Source organism: Myxocyprinus asiaticus, chromosome 26 (genome assembly GCF_019703515.2).
Source record: "Myxocyprinus asiaticus isolate MX2 ecotype Aquarium Trade chromosome 26, UBuf_Myxa_2, whole genome shotgun sequence".
Lineage (NCBI taxonomy): Eukaryota > Metazoa > Chordata > Actinopteri > Cypriniformes > Catostomidae > Myxocyprinus > Myxocyprinus asiaticus.
Genome location: NC_059369.1, coordinates 33,857,946 through 33,877,606, shown reverse-complemented (window position 1 = coordinate 33,877,606; position 19,661 = coordinate 33,857,946). Strand labels below are relative to the sequence as shown.

General features: G+C 37.7%; 1 protein-coding gene across 1 annotated transcript in view; it reads left to right on the top strand.

Moving 5' to 3' along the window:
- The first annotated feature begins 565 nt into the window (after positions 1-565).
- Positions 566-19,661, top strand: part of LOC127417189 (MOB kinase activator 2-like) — an 83,969-nt gene continuing 64,873 nt past the window's right edge. The window contains exon 1 of the mRNA XM_051657019.1: positions 566-1,038. Within this exon, the coding sequence (XP_051512979.1) occupies positions 1,022-1,038 (17 nt within the window). The 5' untranslated portion in view covers positions 566-1,021. The remainder of the gene's footprint in view (positions 1,039-19,661) is intronic.

Here is a 19,661-nt window from a genome sequence, read left to right as displayed (position 1 = left end):
ACTTCTGGGATGGCCTGAGAGTGAGTAAATGATGAGAGAATTTTCATTTTTGGGTGAACTACCCCTTTGTTCTAATTGTTAATTTGAAATAATATTATTTTTAATAATAATAATAATAATAATAATTGCAGAATGAATGAATGATAATAACTTATAGAAAAGAAGTGACACATTATGTTACATATATATTTAGCTGTATGGAATATATTGTATAGTAAATAGGTCTATCAGTTTTATAGGACAGAAGAGAGTAAAAACACACGTTAATACACTGGAAGCTGCGATATTACATCGTCCCCATTATAATATTAATCGACAACGCTATAAAGCTGATTTAAATGCATGCCATAGTTTTGTCTTGTCTAATGTTAACCATTTAAAATTCGCATTGAACTTCGATTTAGTGGCTGTTTGTTTTTCTGCAATTTAACGTTATGAACGATTTCTCCACTGCCCAATCGCAGACCGCTTGTAAGTAGCTCTTAGTAGCCAATCCGAATGCAGGAGGCGGGATCTGCCAGAAAACGGGTGGGGGGGGAAAAAATAACGCGGTCGGCATCGAATCTGTGTTTACTTCCGGGTTTCCTGTATATGGCAGAGCTTGAAAACAGCCCTATAACCTCAGCGAGATCCCTGTGCACCGAAAACGCTCTGGCGGGAGCCTATTCTAAAGCCTCTCCGCTTAAGCAAAATGTTTTCGTGACTGGAGAGCCGCCATACTCCGGGCCAGCAGTAGAGAGATTACCGCAGCTTTAGACGACCATTCAAGACAGAAAGTATCCTTCTGCCACCCTTCGCCAAACGTCAAAGTCAATGCGGTCCTCGACCGGAGTGCTGAAGCTCATCCACCTGCCCCGCCGTCACCTTTCACGCGCTTGTTATTAACACACGTTCATTCGCAAAAGACAAGTGTCGGAGATTAAAAGCACCTCTCAGCCCGAATAAAGACTGTTAGCTTGAGCTACCCGGATAAATAGAGGGGGGACGGCCGCTCCGTTTGGATTTGTCCCTTTGAATCATTATGGAGTGGTTAATGGGGTGAGTATACACAATGGTTATCTGTTTCAATTACTTGCGCTAATCGGCTGTCTGATTTTGCCCTAAATGTATGTGGTGACGGATCTACACTGTTCCTTTCGCTCTTTCTAACGCTAAACCTCTATGACGATGTTTGTTTGTTGGACTAAAACTTGACGCATTGAGTCAGATTTGCCCAATAGTAGCCACAACTTGAATGGTCAGAGTTTTTAAATAGAGAAATTTAGATTTGTCAATGGGGAGATATCTGTTTCCCGGACGGAGGCAGCTCTACCCGCCGTTTCGTGAAAACATGTTCAAACTATGCAGCATTTACAGTAACTATGACGCAATTTTGTCACAGCGTAAGCGCGTTTCAACAGATCGCGTGTCTGTCATCACCATTGCAGTTATCATCTTGATCATCAGTGTTACACTTGCTGCGAATATTACCACACATCTCTGATCTGTTGCTTTAAATTACATTTTTTTAAACAGCTCTATCCAGAGTTATGGAACAAGAATCATCCATTGCCTGATAGTATAATAATGCCGAATTCATGTTTGTGCCAGTCTTTGACCTTTAAACGCTGCACGAATCCTACCATTCATCTGTAGAGAGACATCTGAGGGGGTGTCAAATGGCCATGGCCTGCTTTCAGCACTGTGCTGACATTACAACACAGAAAAGGAGCTTGCATTTGCAGTTGATTTGAATAATTGCTTGCATGGCCTTTGCTTCAGATGGGCCAGATCTAGTTGATCCATTGTAATATTGTTGTTTTATTAAGTAATTCTATGATTCAATAAAGTTTTAGGTCCAAAGTAAGGAGGGCAGTCAGCAACCCCATGTGCAAGTTTTCAGATAGTTCAAGATTTGGCTTTGTGATTAAAACAAATTCATACCTATAAACTTCTCATATATGTATTTTAAATATGCTACTTTGACAAGTAGAACTTGAGCTGTTCATCTTGTACTTGGATCTGGTTTTTAATCAGATAGAGCTTAAAGACCCAATGAAATGGCTTAACGAGTGCAGTTTTCATTCCTGTGTTGACTTATTTCCCATTGAACCAGGAAGTTGGGCCGAGATGAGTCAAAGGACTTGCTTCTTTTTTTAATAGTCAGTAGGCTATAGTTTACGTCACAGCCTTCAACCTTAAACACGTTTAAACACACTTAAGGAAATGTTTTTTTTTTTTTTTTTTTTTGCAGAAAGCAGCATTCTGAAACGTCATGTATACAAGAACACAGATTTCCTGACACCATTTAAAAATTAAGAGAAGCAGTTTAATGCACCCAGAATTCTCCCAGAAAACTTGGCTTATGTGGCCATGTAAACACATCAGCAGCGTTCTTACAGGTTTTTGAAGAGTGCGCATGTGCGTGAACAGACCTGATATCTCGCGTCATAGAACTAAGCCCTACATCATATCAAAAAGTCAACACAGTGGAAGGAATTAAACATTTCTGGAAGTACTGTGGGAAAAAGAACATACACAATAAGATATAAGCCATTTACAGGATACACACCAATTTAAAATATTAATTACTCTCCCTTATGTCCACATATATGCGCTCAAGTACATTGGGGGAATCCCAGAGTTTTATATAAGAGGGAAAGGCCATTATTTCATTGCAATTACGCTTCAGGTTGCGATGGAGAGTTAAGGAAACAAACACAGCAACAACTCTGGAATATCTGGAAATAAACTAAAACAACACAGAGATTAAAATAGTCAAGTCTTCTTCAGATCCCATGTTTGCGTTGTGGGGAAATTACGTTGCTGTGGAGAAAGCGGCTTACAGACCGAGCTGTGTGTATACGGGAGTAAGGAGAAAGACGCAAACACCGTGCATGTAAACGGGAATGGCACTTTCCAGCCTTTTTTTCCTAAAAGAGAAACACTATACATTTTATATTTATAATTATGGCCGAAGTGAATTTGGTCAACTTTATGAGTACACTAGCATGTAGAAGGCCTCAGAGCTGACAGACGTAGACTAAAAGCCATAAAATGGCAATGTTTTGTGCAAGGATTTAAAAAAAAAAAAAAAATGAGTGTTCTTGGGCTTTGAGGTTGATTCAAGGTGAACAATTTGAAAAATGACTGATAATGTCTGTTACATGTCTTGTGGTATTTTGCTCACTTTCTGTCCCCAGATGGCTGATGAGAGATAAGTCCAAATGTGAATATCTCCACCAAACACCCTTTTAAGCTAAGTGTATATGGCAGTCAGTTGTCAAATGGACAAGACAATGCATTAGTGGTCCTGTTTCATGGGCTTGTTTTATAGCAAATTAGTTCTAATTAAAGAAATGTATCTGCCTCTTACAACAATTGGCTCGATATTTCAGTGGTGACTAATTGAAAAATAGGCTTTCTCTTACACTTGCTGAACACCTCCACAGCTTCCCCTGCTGTAATACAGAAACAACTCCAAAGTTTGTGTTTTATTTATTTATTTATTTATTTTATTTTTTTTTTTATCATGGATGCATATTCCAGAACATTGTGAATGAGTTTAGAGAGTTTGCATGCCCAAATATGTCTCCCTCTTTGTGCCAGTGGAGGGTGAGGAGGAGAGGAATTGCATGTTGACTATTTCAGATCCTCTGCTCCTGGCACAGAATACTGACAGTCTATCAGTTGTTAGTGTGTCTGATGTAAGGGTGTGGCTCAGGCGAGCACAGGTTTGGGCAGTTCAGCACTCATCAGAAAGAATGTGTGTAGGATGAATGGCAAATTAAATGCAATCCTGATGTTTGCTTGAAAGATGCACCAGAGACATCACATTTTAAAGTGTGGTGATTATAAAGAAATAAAAAGTGAGCTTTTTTACTGTCATAAAATTTATGTCGGTAGACCCAGATTTGACATTGGACATTGAGGGAGGATCGAAAACTGTACCAAAAAAAAAAAAAAGTTTGTCTTGCAAAAGTAAACAAAAATGTTCTAAAAAACAAACAAACAAACAATAAAATATATTAATATTACTGTGAACTGCATACATTTAACAATACACAAAATTATTAATAAGACATTGTATAGGAATATTGTCAATTTTGTAAATGCTTAAACAAAAGCAAAACAATGATTTAAGCCTAACACATGGAACAAACTCTGGGCCAAATATATTTAGCTTTAACCAAGTGACAGTTTGTTTGTGTTTGACACCATCAACAAAAGATAGGGGAGATGTATTCCCCTCCCTTTTAAAAGATATTTTTGCTCTTCTAACAATGCACGATAATATAGTTAGTTGCATAGCATTATCTTTTGCCCTGCTTTCAGTAACCCTATCTGAATAGAACTGCAACCCACCAGTTTATTACTAGGGCTGGGCGATATGGCCAAAAATATTATCACAATTTTTATTTTTTTCATGTCATTCGATAGGGATATTTATCACAATATACATTTCATACCATTAATGGGGAGGAAATGGATTCCACATGTTTGTTAGGCCTCAAGAATGAATTAAACATACCTTGTTTGTTTACAAGTAGACTCCACAGGGTAAGCTACCTTTTAATTTGAAGTTCAAGAAGGATACTCAGTTTAGGATTTAATCACGAAACGTGATCAGACTTTCTTGTGATGCTCCACAGGCTCATTAGGTGGCGTTAATGCACCATAAACTGGATTGTCAGTCGCCAATAAACATCACATGAAGAAGAAACCCTTTCTTGCCTGTGTCAACAATTGGACATAACAGCGATTTGGATCATGAAAAAACATTTAACTAAATAGTACATAAAAAAACAGCAATGGTGTTGATGTCGGAGATGTTGTGTTCAGTTTATAGCTGTATTGCATTGTCAGTGATGTCTTGTTTGGTACACAACAATATAATTTTTTGATGGCTAGCTAGCTAGTGGCTACCGAGCCTCATTGCCAGTTTCTTTGACAGCAGGGTAAGGTAGCCACTTGCCAACTAATACTTCCTAACAGGCTGATTTCATGACTGATTCAGGTAGCTAGTTGTGTGTACAACTTTGCCGAACTGCTTGCGTTTTTAGGGACACACACATGAACCGATTGTATAGATGTAGAACATAAGATAAATATAGAAAAGTACTCACATTTTTATCAATATCGAATGTTATGTATGTATGTACAGCTCAATCCCCATTAAAAACCTCTAGAATGTGATCAAAAGGAAGATGGATGGCCACAAGCTGTCAAACAAAGCCGAGGTGCATGAATCTTTGTGCCAGGAGTGGCATAAAGGCACCCAACAGCAATGTGAAAGACTGGTAGTGAGTATGACAAGACGCATGAAAGCTGTGATTGAAAATCAGGGTTATTCCACCAAATATTGATTTCTGAACTCTTCCTAAGTTAAAACATTAGTATTGTGTTTAAATATGAATATGAACTTGTTTTCTTTGCATTATTCTAAGTCTGAAAACACTGCACCTTTTTTTGTTATTTTGACCAGTTGTCATTTTCTGCAAATAAATGCTCTAAATGACAATATTTTAATTTGGAATTTGGGAGAAATGTTGTCAGTACTTTATTGAATAAAACAAACATTTTCATTTTACTCAAACACATACCTATAAATAGTAAATCCAGAGAAACTGATAGTTTTGCAGTGGTCTCCAGAGCTGTATATATGTTGTTGCTGTCTAATGAAAAACACTTATCCACTTTTGGCCTCTTTCTACTCTTTGACTTGTGCATCAAAATGACCTATGCAAAGATGTTTAATCAGGCTATCTGTTTAACAAGTATCTTCATTGGTCTTGAGAAGTGTCCATCAAAACCACGTATGTCCCGCCCTTATGTTTTGAAGAGAGTCAACTAATTTATCTCAGCTGTCCGGCTGAAGTGTAGTGAAGAGACTGCCTACATCGCGCTGGCTCTGTGATTTCCCTGACAACCAAAGCCATTCATGTATGCACAATGTCAGGTGGCTTAAAAAAGTAGACTATTCCAGCCATATAGAGTTGCCAGATTTCCATGTTTGTGAAACCATGGGTGAAAGCTAATTCTGACAGGCAATTTGTGCGTTGGACACGGAAAACTCATCTCGAAGCCGAACTGACCACTCAACAACCGGACTAGAAACCGTAGTCATAAAACTGAGTTTGGTCTAAAATAGTAAGTGAAAACTCAGATTATAACCAAAAATAAATTCTATAGCAATCGATAACCTACCAATTTCGTTCTGGCAACACGAACAGTTAGACTCGTGTCTGTAACTGAATATGCGCTATTGGAACCCATGATAAGAAAACCTAGCATGTCCACGTTTGCCAATTAAAATATCGAACAGTTCACAAACAGTTTTGTAATTATAGAATTCTATTTATGGTGCTAAATGTGACTAATATATGTTGTTTTAGATTCATTTTGTGAGTTTTTTTTTTATGAGATGAGTTTTTTCAAGCTCTTGAAAAATGCATTTTTTCGCCCAGCCCTATTGAGAACTACTAATTTGTTACACCCTAATCTGGGACAAAAATGATCTGAAGATCTGTCCGAATATGTGTAATGTTCGAGAATGCTGCGTTTGATGATGTATGTACTTTATTTGTATGGCCATGATGTATGGCCATTATAAAGTAGCCTTCATTCTTTAGATATGCAGGTGATTAGTATGAATACATTCCCAGGCATACTTCGAGGGACATGGGAATTATCATGATCTGAATCTATGACACATTAACAGCAACTGCGAAAATTATTTACTCTGGTTTTGTTAGACAAGCACCATTTAAGCACAAGGAACAACTTTCTTGGTATATATAGCACTTGCAGTTGAAAAGAGCTCACAGTTTTCAGGTGTTTTTTGTTTTTAATTTCGCATTTTAAATATGATGTCTCCTGAGCTTCTGTGGAATTATAGGATCGTAAAGTGTTCAAAGGTCATGTATTTCGGAATCTTGCCAGATGTAGCAGGTCAACCAGGTATTTCTTGCCCACTGTTTTGTGACTACTGTGGATTCAGACACCCTACTTAAATGACATATTGCTTTTGCCATACTATATAGTTGGGAAGTTTCAAGCCTGATTTGAATGATCTTTTAATACCAATTGAAAGAAAGCAAATGATTGGCCAGGCTGTCTTTGCTTGGCATTCCTCAGATAAGGTCAACAGTGCATACTTGCACGAGGTGCAAAAAATGTGCCACCAGTTGACCCTGATAGAAAGTAGGCTTCATATTCTGCAGTTTGCAAGCATTTAATTCCCAGTACAGCACCCAGCAGAATGCCTACGGTAGAGCTTTTCTCTTGTCCCACCCCTCTTAGGGCAGAATAATGGAGCACACGTATGTAGTGTTAGTTGAGGGAGAGGAAGACACAAGTAATAACCTTGCCGCATATGTGTGTCTTCACGTGGATCCGTTCCATTGACTGTTCTGCTCTGATGCGAGTCAGTTTTATTGTGATGGGTATTAGTTGACAGTTTCCTCTACTAGCAGGCAAACAAAGAGTTGTGCAGCACTCAAAGAAGGCAAAAGAGAGGAACAGTAAGTCAAATGTGACAAACCTCAAGAGTCTGTGCAGGCCTGGTATATAGTGCCTGAGGTGCTCATGTGACAGCTGGGGTTTACATACCTGATTACAGCCTGTGAATATGCTTTGTTGTGTAAGTGTGATTTATATGTTCATTTTGCTGTCAGGATTGAGTTCTTCAGTACACAGTCTATCTGTAATAGACTGATATGTTGGCCAGGCCTTCAGCATTGGTCAGTTACTGTACCCGGTTGGCTGACTAACCAAATTGGTCATTCCGTCTATTGTAGCATACATGAATAGCATAAATCTCTTCCATGAGTTATCAGAAATGCTGTGCAGTTTCATGTATTTCTGGTCTATGACCAACATGGGGTTTAGAGTGGTATGTCTTAGCAGTAGAGTGTGTGGTTGCTCTGGGTAAACACCACAGAAAGGTCACTTGTGTTGGCTTGAGGAGCCTATTTTTTTTCTACTGTTGCTGACCCAGGTAGAATGCATTCATTTTGGAACTTGTCAAAATGACCCTATTATGGGCACAAGAGTCTAGATCAGTATAAAAGGGTAGTTTATCTGAACTAGTAATTGATCATTCTGTTTTGAAACATGTTTTACTGAATTGACAAGATTGGATTGAGTTGATTGATGTGGTCTTTTCTAATACAGACCAATTGTATGGATGAACTAATTTAAAGGTTTGCTCAGTAATTGTTTTCCATGTAGTCTTGGAGTTACACAGACACCTAGGGCCGTGAAAGCAGCATCATTCAAATGCAAAAGTTTTCAGTTACCAATGCCATTGCAGAAGTTTACTATACACAGTCAGCAATGATTGATTTAATCCATGATTGAAAGTGTCCAAAAACTAGGCGGTTACTGAGATTAAATTAGCAGTATTTGGCTGGTCATGTGATCATAACATGGCATCCCCCATGTGTGGACCTTCTCCATGTACCTATATTTAAACAGCTTTTATAAAGGTTACAAATATGACACAGAGTCATGTGAGTGGTCATGATTTTATACAAATGTTTCAAAATTACAATTTATTTCTTCAAAATACAACTTTTTTAATGAGGGAAAAAGTGCCATGTGATTCAGAAGGGTAAAGCAGCGTTTTTGTGGCCTAACCGATTAACCAGGAATTAGCTTACATCAGTACTCGTTTCATAACTTAAGTAATGGCCTTGTATAGTGTTTATGACTTGTGTCTATCGAACAAATCGAAAGTGAAAGTACACTCTCTCCTGAATGTATAACCTCCTGAATAGCTTCAATATAGGCCTAGAAAAATGTAGACAGCAGCACATTCAGGAAAATAACATGCCACATTTTAAACTTCCTCTTTCTATTGTAGAACATTTTTAGGCTGTTACAATTTTTTTTTCTTTTTTCTTTCAGCTTCCTTTTCTCTCAACTCTTCCTGAATAAACCTATACCTACATTTAAAAAAAAAAAAAAGTAAACAAAGCACAAATTTTGGATGCAAAATCTGCTCTCTTTAATGTATCATAAACTAAATAAACTCAAACTAAGAAGTCAACATGGACTAATTTTAAGTAGCACAGACAACCTCTTGTTATCTGAGGTTGTGGTGAAAGCAAACAACCTCTGTTAGGTGTGGCTATAGTCTGTTATAACCCTTCTTCTCTGACTGTGGTGTTATTATGTCCATAGATAGTTTTGTTGTATCAGGAAAATAAAAAAGATAACGATTTTCTGACTAGTTCTCAGACAGGTTAAAGGAAACTCACCCAAACCTGTATGAGTTTCTTTCTTACATGGAACACAAAAGAAGTGAAGAAAATGCTTCCCATATCTTTTGTTGACATCAGCTGCTGTGTATCTACTCAAAATCTATAGTATTTTGTTGCAAATTCATCTGTCACTTAGTAGAAAGTAGATTAGCCAGATGCCAACCTGAAAGGTTTTGTGGCACTCCCTCATCCTTTAAAATAACATAAAACATTTATGTAAAGCAAAAATACCACCCATACTATGTTAAATTTGGGTTCACTTGCAACAAGGATAAACATAGTTTGTGACAAAATGACGCGGATGCTTCAGCAATTGCATATTTCATCTCACATTTGCGCTTGATGACATTATTGTTTAGGTTTAGGACAGATAGGTAGTATTTGTTTTTATTTAAAGCTCAATAGAGCATTACCCTACAAACCTCATCTGTTTTTCTAGTGCAGTGTTTCTCAACTGGTGTGTCGCAACCCAAAAGTGGGTCGCAGGTCTATTCGGAATGGGTCGCGGACAGCAGGGAAAGAACAATGTTTTTCGGCGGCCGCCCAAGTGATAGAGATCATTTAATGATAATATAATATATAATGAAGAGATTTAATGATAAGCTCGCATTCAGCTAAAGGCTTCTTATTTGCACTGCGATATTTTAGTGGTGTGATAAGCTTTCGCGTGTGTGTAATGTTACCAGCTCACGCTAATTATCTCCTCTGCTCTCTGACGCGTGCGCAACAGCCGGCCTTCCCTCAATATTGTGGCGTGCAGACCTTAAAACTGTTCTAGTAAGACTTTTCTAGTTTAAAGTGTCACAGAGGAGGTCAAGTCAAACCCATCAAACAGGCAGCCCCGACATGCCAAACAGCACTGATGTGGAAAAGAGCAACACTGTGTTATGCGCTAAAAAATAAAATAAATTCATTACACATCATCACCTTTACAAAGCTTCACGATTTTACATGAGCAAAAGTAACGGTTATATTTTGACAAAATATTATAGTTTCATATGAAATAATCTATAGGTAGAATCTATTAGAACTCTATTAGAAATCTATTAGATTTTTATATCAACAGTGGCAGTTGTAGTATCAGAATGTTTCTGCTTGTATTTTTTTCATCAATAGGCTACTATAATTTATTATTACTACTATTTAAGACTAGCTACATTGACCTAACCATGGTTATGAGGAGCCTTTCCTCCTGTGTAATATGTATGTTCTGTATGAATGATGTTTGAAATTAGGAAACAAAGGGGATAACAATGGGCTCATAACCTATAAAAAAATATGCTCTTCAATTTTTAAAAGGTGGGAGAGAATACTTCCTGTAGATTTAGTTGTTGACAACAACAACAAAAATAATGTCAGTTGATGCATGCCATTATACTTGAAAACCATGAACAAATCTATGCAAGACAAAAGGAAATGTGACCCAGGATACATTAAATACAGGTTAAGTTTTTACAATAGTGGATCGCTACTTGACTTACAATGTAAAATCTGGGTCCCGAAGCCAAACCAGTTGAGAACCACTGTTCTAGTGCCATTCAGTGGACATTTCACCATGTAATAACATTTTTGATATTTTGAACATTTTTCAGTTTCTTACTTCCATGGAACACCAAAGTAGTGTTATGCTATAAGTCATGCAGCTCTTTTTAATGAATGAACGTTACATTTATATAGCGCTTTTCTGACACTACACTCAAAGCACTTTACACAGTGAACAGGGGACTCTCCTTAACCACCACCAGTGTGCAGCATCCACCTGGATGATGCGACGGCAGCCGTAGTGCGCCAGTATGCTCACCACACACCAGCTATTGGTGGAGAGGAGAGAGTGGAGTGATAGAGCCAAATAATGGATGGGGATTATTAGGAAGCCATGATTGATAATTTATAACTGTAATGGATAAAGCATAGTGACCAGGGGCTGTCAAGCTCAAAAAAGGTCTAAAAAGCATCATACAAGTAGTAAACCTAGTTGTCCTCTATGTATATTCCAATCTGAAGTCATACCATAGCTTTGTGTGAGTAACAGACAGTAATTTAAGTTGCTAATCACTGAAAGTAATTTAACTTGCCCTTTGCCAAACCTCTTAAAATCATTCACACTTACGCATATTCAAAATAAGTGTGTTGCGGCCACTGCCGCAAAAGCCAATGCCTTTGGCATCATTAATGTAAAACCTGGCACAATGAATCTTCAACGCAGTAAGTTCGAATTTGCGCCTGCTAAACTTCTCGTTGTATTTTCCATAGAAGAAGAAAAATCAAAAGGGTTTGAAACACATGAGTGTGCATCATTCCTTGTACTATTCTTTTAAGAACACAGAGTATCAACATACATTAATGTGCAGAGCCTGGAATTTGTGTACGTTGTAACTGTTTATCATGGAGCCACGCTTGGTGAATAAGTGTGCCTTGCAGACAGAGATGTGCTGTCTCATCTCTCTCATGTGAGCTGCTGGCGCCCATGCCAGTGAGTTAGACATCCCTCCTCTCTCTCTCTGTCCATGCATCCCTTGCTTCTTAGGTCTGACGTCATTTCTGTGGTGACACGGTTGCAGCCTGCAGCCGTTGGTTGGGAAAATGTGTCCCTTCTGTCAGGGCACTGAAGAGGAGATGATCACAGTGCTCAGGCCTCCCTGCAGGCCCAGTGCTTTTTATAGCACTTATCCATTTAAAAAGGGACAGAGAGTTTTAAAAAGTAATGTAGGAGATGCTAGTGAAGGAAAAGATGAGAGAATGTATAATAATATATACTTTCCTCTTTGTTTCTCTTTATTGTTCTCAAAGGCGTGTAATGCACTCTGAGCTTGTTCTTAAGATCAGTGGTTCTCAAATTGTGTTACAGGTCTATTCTGATGGGTTTCACATGATGGCAGGGAGAATACAATGCTGAATGGAAATATTAAAATGTACAGTTGAAGTCAGAAGTTTACATACACGTAGGCTGAATTCATTTAACCACTCCACAGATTTAATATTAGCAAACTATAGTTTTGGCATGTCGTTTAGGACATCTAATTTGTGCATGACACAAGTAATTTTGCCAACAATTGTTTACAGACAGATTCTTACACTTTTAATTGATTATATCACAATTTCAGTGGGTCAGAAATTTGCATAAACTAAGTTAACTGTGCCTTTAAGCAGCTTGGAAAATTCCAGAAAATTATGTCTAGCCTTTAGACAATTAGCTTCTGATAGGAGGTGTACTGAATTGGAGGTGTACCTGTGGATGTATTTTAAGGCCTACCTTCAAACTCAGTGTCTCTTTGCTTGACATCATGGGAAAATCAAAAGACATCAGCCAAGACCTCAGAAAAAAATTGTGGACCTCCACAAGTCTGGTTCATTCTTTCAAACTTTCCAAACGCCTGAAGGTACCATGTTCATCTGTACAAACAATAGTACGCAAGTATAAACACCATGGGACCATGCAGCCATCATACTGCTCAGGAACGAGACACATTCTGTCTCCTAGAGATGAATGTAGTTTGGTGCGAAAAGTGCAAATCAATCCCAGAACAACAGCAAAGGACCTTGTGAAGATGCTGGAGGAAACGGGTAGACAAGTATCTATATCCACAGTAAAACGAGTCCTATATCGACATAACCTGAAAGGCTGCTCAGCAAGGAAGAAGCCACTCCTCCATTAAAAAAGACAGACTACAGAATGCAAGTGCACATGGGGACAAAGATCTTACTTTTTGGAGATATGTCCTCTGGTCTGATGAAACAGTAATTGAACTGTTTGGCCATAATGACCATTGTTATGCTTGGAGGAAAAAGGGTGAGGCTTGCAAGCCGAAGAACACCATCCCAACCGTGAAGCATGGGGGTGTCAGCATCATGTTGTGGGGGTGCTTTGCTGCAGGAGGGACTGGTGCATTTCACAAAATAGAGGGCATCATGTGGAAGGAAAATTATGTGGATATATTGAAGCACCATCTCAAGACATCTGCCAGGAAGTTAAAGCTTGGTCACAAATGGGTCTTCCAAATGGACAATGACCCCAAGCATACCTCCAAAGTTGTGGTAAAATGGCTTAAGGACAACAAAGTCAAGGTATTGGAGTGGCCATCACAAAGCCCTGACTTCAATCCAATAGAAATTCTGTTGGCAGAACTGAAAAAGCGTGTGCGAGCAAGGAGGCCTACAAACCTGACTCAGTTACACCAGTTCTGTCTGGAGGAATGGGCCAAAATTCCCGCAACTTATTGTGAGGAGCTTGTAGAAGGCTACCCAAAATGTTTGATCCAAGTTAAACAATTTAAAGACAATGCTACCAAATACTAACAAAGTGTATATAAACTTCTGACCCACTGGGAGTGTGTTAAAATTAAGTAGTGATCCTTACCTTTCCTACTATTAAATGTCAGGAATTTGAAAAACTGAGTTTAAATGTATTTGGCTAAGGTGAATGTAAATTCTGACTTCAACTGTAACTACGTAATTGTGTATAGTTAGAATAGAAAATAGGGTTATTAACCAATGAAAGAGAGGAGAAAATGCTTTTGTTGACGTCAAAGTCTGTGTATCTAATCAAACTCTATAGTATTATAGTACTCTATAATTTTGCTGTAAATTCATCTGTCACTTAGAAGAAGCTAAATAGATTAGGCAGATGTCAACACGAAAGGTTTTGTGACATGCCGTCATCCTCTAAAATCACTTGCAACAAGGATAAACATATTTTGTGACAAAGTTAATGCTTCAGCTTTCATGCTTTGCATTTTTCATCTCATAACATTATCGGTTAGGTTTACATTAAGGTTTAGGACAGGCAGGTAGTATTTGTTCATTTAAAGCTCAATAGAGTATTAACCCTACAAACCTCATCTGTTTCTTTTAACTGTTTTCTAGCGCCATTCAGCAGACATTTCACCACGTAATATAATTTTGCAAAATTTTTCATGACATCAGGCTCGAATCTGTGCATAGTTGAGTCAAACCTGTCTGTCACAGGACAGAGCCAAAAGGGGGTTGCACACTGGATGCGTCTGGCCGACGACACAGCACGTTTTAAAATGTGAAATAGCTGTTTTCTATGAAGGTACTAGTGTTGTCAAAAATACCGGTTCTTCGGTACCAAGTCGGTACTAAAATAAAAAAGATGTAACGATACTAGTGATCTACAGTACCGGCAGTACCGAGCACTGACTTATTCGGTACCCACAAACTATCTTACTGACGCACGATTGCTTTCAAATGCTCACACGCTTATTTGAGCGTCTGCTCTGTTGCTCTCTTTACACTGAAATGCCCAACTAATCAAATTAAAATTGTGATATGTCCCAGTGTGATTATTGAACCACGAAATGCTGTAATCTTAGTCTGTATGAGCTGCATGAGCTTTAAATGAATATGTGAGCAGATCGCTTGTACACTGGAAACTCCACAGACTATGATAATCATTCATGTTGTATGAGAGGTGACAGAGCAGAGCACTAATCCACTCTGAAGTGTTATTTTTATATAATTTATATAATTAAATCACAGCATTTGTGCTTTAACGATCATACTGGGCCATGTAGTAAACAATTTATCCGGAGTAGTTAAACTTCCATCAAAAATACACGTCAAAATAAAAGCACGATTCATAATAAAAGCTAAAGGTCTGAAATGTAAGAAATTGCAGCAGAAATATATTATAACTGTATAGTAAAATGTAATCCTCACTGTATAAATTATAATAATTATAATAAATAATGATTAATTAATAATGATTATAATAATAATAATAAAAATTAAGCAATATATCACAAGCAAGAGTGGTTTTGTACTGAATAAAAGTTTGTTAGAAAATGCCACTAATTGTTCTATTTTTTTCTTGTTAAAAGTTTGTAAAAGTTTTAAAGGAAAATATTTGGATTAGACACCATTTTGATAATGACATTAAATTAAACTTTAAAACATGGAATTCTGGAAAAAAAAAAAAAAAAAAAGGAAAAAAGGATTTGGTGAAAAAATAAAACTGATTTCAAAAACAAACAAAAAAAAAACCAAAAAAAAAAAAAAAACCCAAGGAAACATGCATATCTTTTAATTTATTATTTACATTGAAATGTAACTTTAGGCTAAAGGAGTGTGTTCAATAGTACATTATCATATGCAAAAAATGTTCTGTGGTATCGAGAACCGTGAAATTTCACTGGTATCGGTACCGACTACCGAAATTTTGGTAACGTAACAACACTAGAAGGTACACACACTTAAGAGACCCAGTTCAAGTCATAACTGAATTTTAAAGAAAAGTGTACTGTGTTTTGCCACAAAACATTTCATTGTTTTGATTGTATAGACATTTTGGATAGTTTTGTACAATAAACAATTTTGGTACTGTGTTGAGGTGCTACTTAAGTAAATTCTGTGTCCTGAAGCAAAACCAGTTGAGAACCACCACTGTAGACAGGAAGCTGCTGTCTATAGAACAGGCTGCATACACTGGTGGCTGAAAGTTTGGAATAATGTACAGATTTTGTTGTTTCGGAAGGAAATTGGTACTTTAATTCAGCAAAGTGGCTTTCAGCTGATCACAAAGTATAGTCAGGACATTACTGATGTAAAAACAGCACCATCACTGTTTGAAAAAAATCATTTTTGATCAAATTTAGACAGGCCCCATTTCCAGCAGCCATCACTCCAACACCTTATCCTTGAGTAATCATGCTAAATTGCTAATTTGGTACTAGAAAATCACTTGCCATATATAAAGTTGAAAGCTATTTGGTTCGTTAAATGAAGCTTAACATTTTCTTTGTGTTTGTTTTTGAGTTTCTACAGTATGCAATAGACTGGCATGTCTTAAGGTCAATATTAGTCAAAAATGGCAAAAAAGTAACTGCTTTCTCTAGAAACTCGTCAGTCAATCATTGTTTTGAGGAATGAAGGCTATACAATGCTTGAAATTGCCAAAAAGCTGAAGATTTCATACAAAGGTGTACACTACAGTCTTCAAAGACAAAGGACAACTGGCTCTAACAAGAACAGAAAGAGATGTGGAAGGCCAGACGTACAACTAAACCAGAGGATAAGTACATCAGAGTCTCTAGTTTGAGAGATAGACACCTCACATGTCCTCAGCTGACAGCTTCATTGAATTCTACCTGCTCAACACCAGTTTCATGTACAACAGTAAAGAGAAGATTCAGGGGTGCAGGCCTTATTGGAAGAATGGCAAAGAAAAAGCCACTTTTGAAACCGAAAAACAAAACAAAAAGAAAAGGTTAGAGTGGGCAAAGAAACACAGACATTGGATAACAGATAACTGGAAAAGAATGTTATGGATCTTAACCCCATTGAGCTTTTGTGGGAGCAGCTAGACTGTATGGTGCATGAGAAGTGCCCGACAAGACAGCCACATCTATGGCAAGTGCTACAGGAAGCGTGGGGTGAATTGTCACCCGAGTATCTGGACAAACTGACAGCTGGAATGCCAAGAATCTGCAAAGCTGTCATTGCTGCACATGGAGGATTTTTTTTATGAGAATTCTTTGAAGTAGTTTAAGAAGTTCTGAATTTTTTTTTTCAAATTGTAATAGTAATTTTTCACGTTATTAATGTCCTAACTATACATTGTGATCAGTTGAATTCCACTTTGGTGAATAAAAGTACCAATTTCTTTCCATAAGAGCAAAATCTGTACATTTATTCCAAATGTTTGGCCGCCAGTGTATGTCTAAATGAAAGTGAGAGAGGAACAACATTGCTGTGCTTTTAAAATCTCTCATCTTATATTCAAGTTGTGTTTGTCTTTTTGCTGTTCTATATTGTTCACTCCCCCTTCCTCTCATGTGTTGTTCAGTTCCTACTGTTTGAGATGACCCACATTGCATCCTCAAACGCAGCTTGTGCAAGGGTGACAGTTTCTTTTTTTTTAGTATTCTCTCTTCCTCTGTTTGTTTCTCTCACATTCTCTTGTTGTTGTCCTTAAGGGTGACCTCATGGATTTCTTTCATATTGGATCACCATGAGTGAATTTCTTAGTGCCACTTTTCTCAACTAAAATTTGGGCACTTGAAGGAATAGTTCATGCAAAAATGAACATTCTTGTCATTCTTGTGTTATTTTCTTTCATTTTGTAACACAAAAGAAGATCTTAAGCAGAACCTATGTTTCAGGTTTTCAACAAAAATGGATGATGATCTACTGTATACTTAAGCCCCAAAAATGACAAAAAGTAATAAAAGCACCTTTAAAGTAATGATCTATTCCAAGTCTTATGAAGCCATACAACAGCTTTGTGTGAGAAACAGACTAGGGGTCGACGATTATCGGCTTAGCCGATAATCGGATCCGATATTCATACTTTTTCTAATTATCGGAATCGTTATTTTGTCTGATCTGATTGCCGATACATTTTAAAATACGTTCCGTTGGCTCTGATGCCACCGCCAGTGACCGCCTCTCTCTGAAAGGTTACTGCTTGTAGTCTGGCTCAATTTCCCACCCATAGTATTATTAGATTGGTTATATGTCACGAGTAAATTTCCAATCAACACTGTACTCCGTATTCGTGGGGGAGAGGTGGGAAAGAGGAAAGCAGCGAGAGAAAGATGCATCAGAGAGGACGAGCTGTTTTCAAAGGTAAGAATGCAGATACTGAAGTTGCAATAAACATCACAATACTCTATGCCAGCGGTCACCAATTAGCGGCAGATTTGTTCCATCTGGACCACGAGACATCAAGACAACAGTTGCCCCATTTCACCGTTTTTACACTTTAGGTGAACAGCGCGACACAACAACAGAGCTGTGTACATATGCAAGCGCTCCGGTGCATAGATTGCACAGATCTTTCAGTGCAATATCTTTTAATATGTTTCTCTTGCACCGAACACGCTTCATTTTTGCCTTTTCACACACCACACGCATTGCCTCTCTCCCTCGGCCTATGACGTGACACACCGCATAGTAGAGCTGCAGACGCGGTTATTTTAAAGACAGCAGACCGTAACGGAGAAATACAGTGAGCAGCAATATAGATGGGTGGCAGAGATAAGGAATGATTAACAGAGTACTTGTCAGTATGAGTTGATGTTTTTACATGATATAGCTGATGATGGCATTGATAGTGGTAGCTAGCTAACCAATGTTAGGAGGTTTAGCAAATGTAATGTTAACTTTGCAAGTGTTAAATCTTTCACCTCCATTGTGAAAAAAATACTGCTGCCTTTTTTGCACTTGGCTAAACAGAGCCAGCAAGCTACATGAAGAGTGTCGACTCCAATAACATTGAGTCTCGTCTGTTATCATGTTAATACATAACATTCTGTTATGAGCTGTTTAGTGCATAATGTTTTTTTTTTTTTTTTTAAATAAAGTGGAGGGAGTTCCTTGCAGCATTCCTTTTAAACTAAAACTTTAAATATGTAAAAAATATTGTTGGTACAAAACACATCCATTTCTCAATTGAACACATGTGCAAAAGACATGAATGAGTACCGGCAGGCTCCAGAAGACTTTGATTGTATCGCTCAAATAATTTGGACTGCTTGTATGGAACTTTTATTGTACTGTTGTTGTCCTTTTGGAAGCATGGCTGTATACTGTAGCCTAAATCACCATCCAGACTTCTGTTGTATGGAAAAAGTACAGTATGAATAACCAGTGTAAAATCTGAAACAAGATAACCAAGGATTGCATTAGGGGTTCATAGAAGGTTAGAGTTAAGTGTGAAAAGCCTGCTTTTGTGTTTCATAGGAGAGAGAAAATAATAAAGGAATTACTAAAGGGTAAGTAAATAATGACATTTCCATTTTTAGGTGAACTATTCCTTTAAACATCAGGTTTGCATACTTGAGTGCATTGAGGAAAATGCAAAGTAAGTGTGTGTGTGTGTGTTTGCGTTTGAGAGACAGACAGAGTGAGACTGTAGCTTGTCTTTCCCTTATATGGAGTAGGAATGTACTTTAATTGGACTATTGTGTTATATCAGGCTTCCTGCAGGCTTCCTCTATACCCCGCAGATCAAGGGTGAGCAGGGGTGAGTGTGTGTGAGCTGAGGCAGAGCCAGATTGAGACCTTGCGAGTGGCACCTCTGAACTCCTCAAAGAAGAGTTTTGGGCTGAATCTACATGACTGCAGCTAAATTTTGACTGCTGAACCTCCAGTCCAGCAACATTTTATTCTGCATGCAAAAAAATCCAGGTGTGTTCACACAGAAGATGCAAAGACAGCAAGGTTTTTACTAGTGCTGTCAGTCGATTAAAATTTTTAATCATGATTAATCGCATGATTTTCCATAGTTTGTCACGATTAATTGCAGATTTCGAAAGTGCTTACATTTGACTCTATGTATACTTCTTTTCATGTCAAAATGCCTTTTGCCCCTTCTTAGAAAAGAATAGAAAACATTATGTAACAATAATATTTTATTAACATTTTCCAAACAAGTAAATATTCCACAATTTAAAA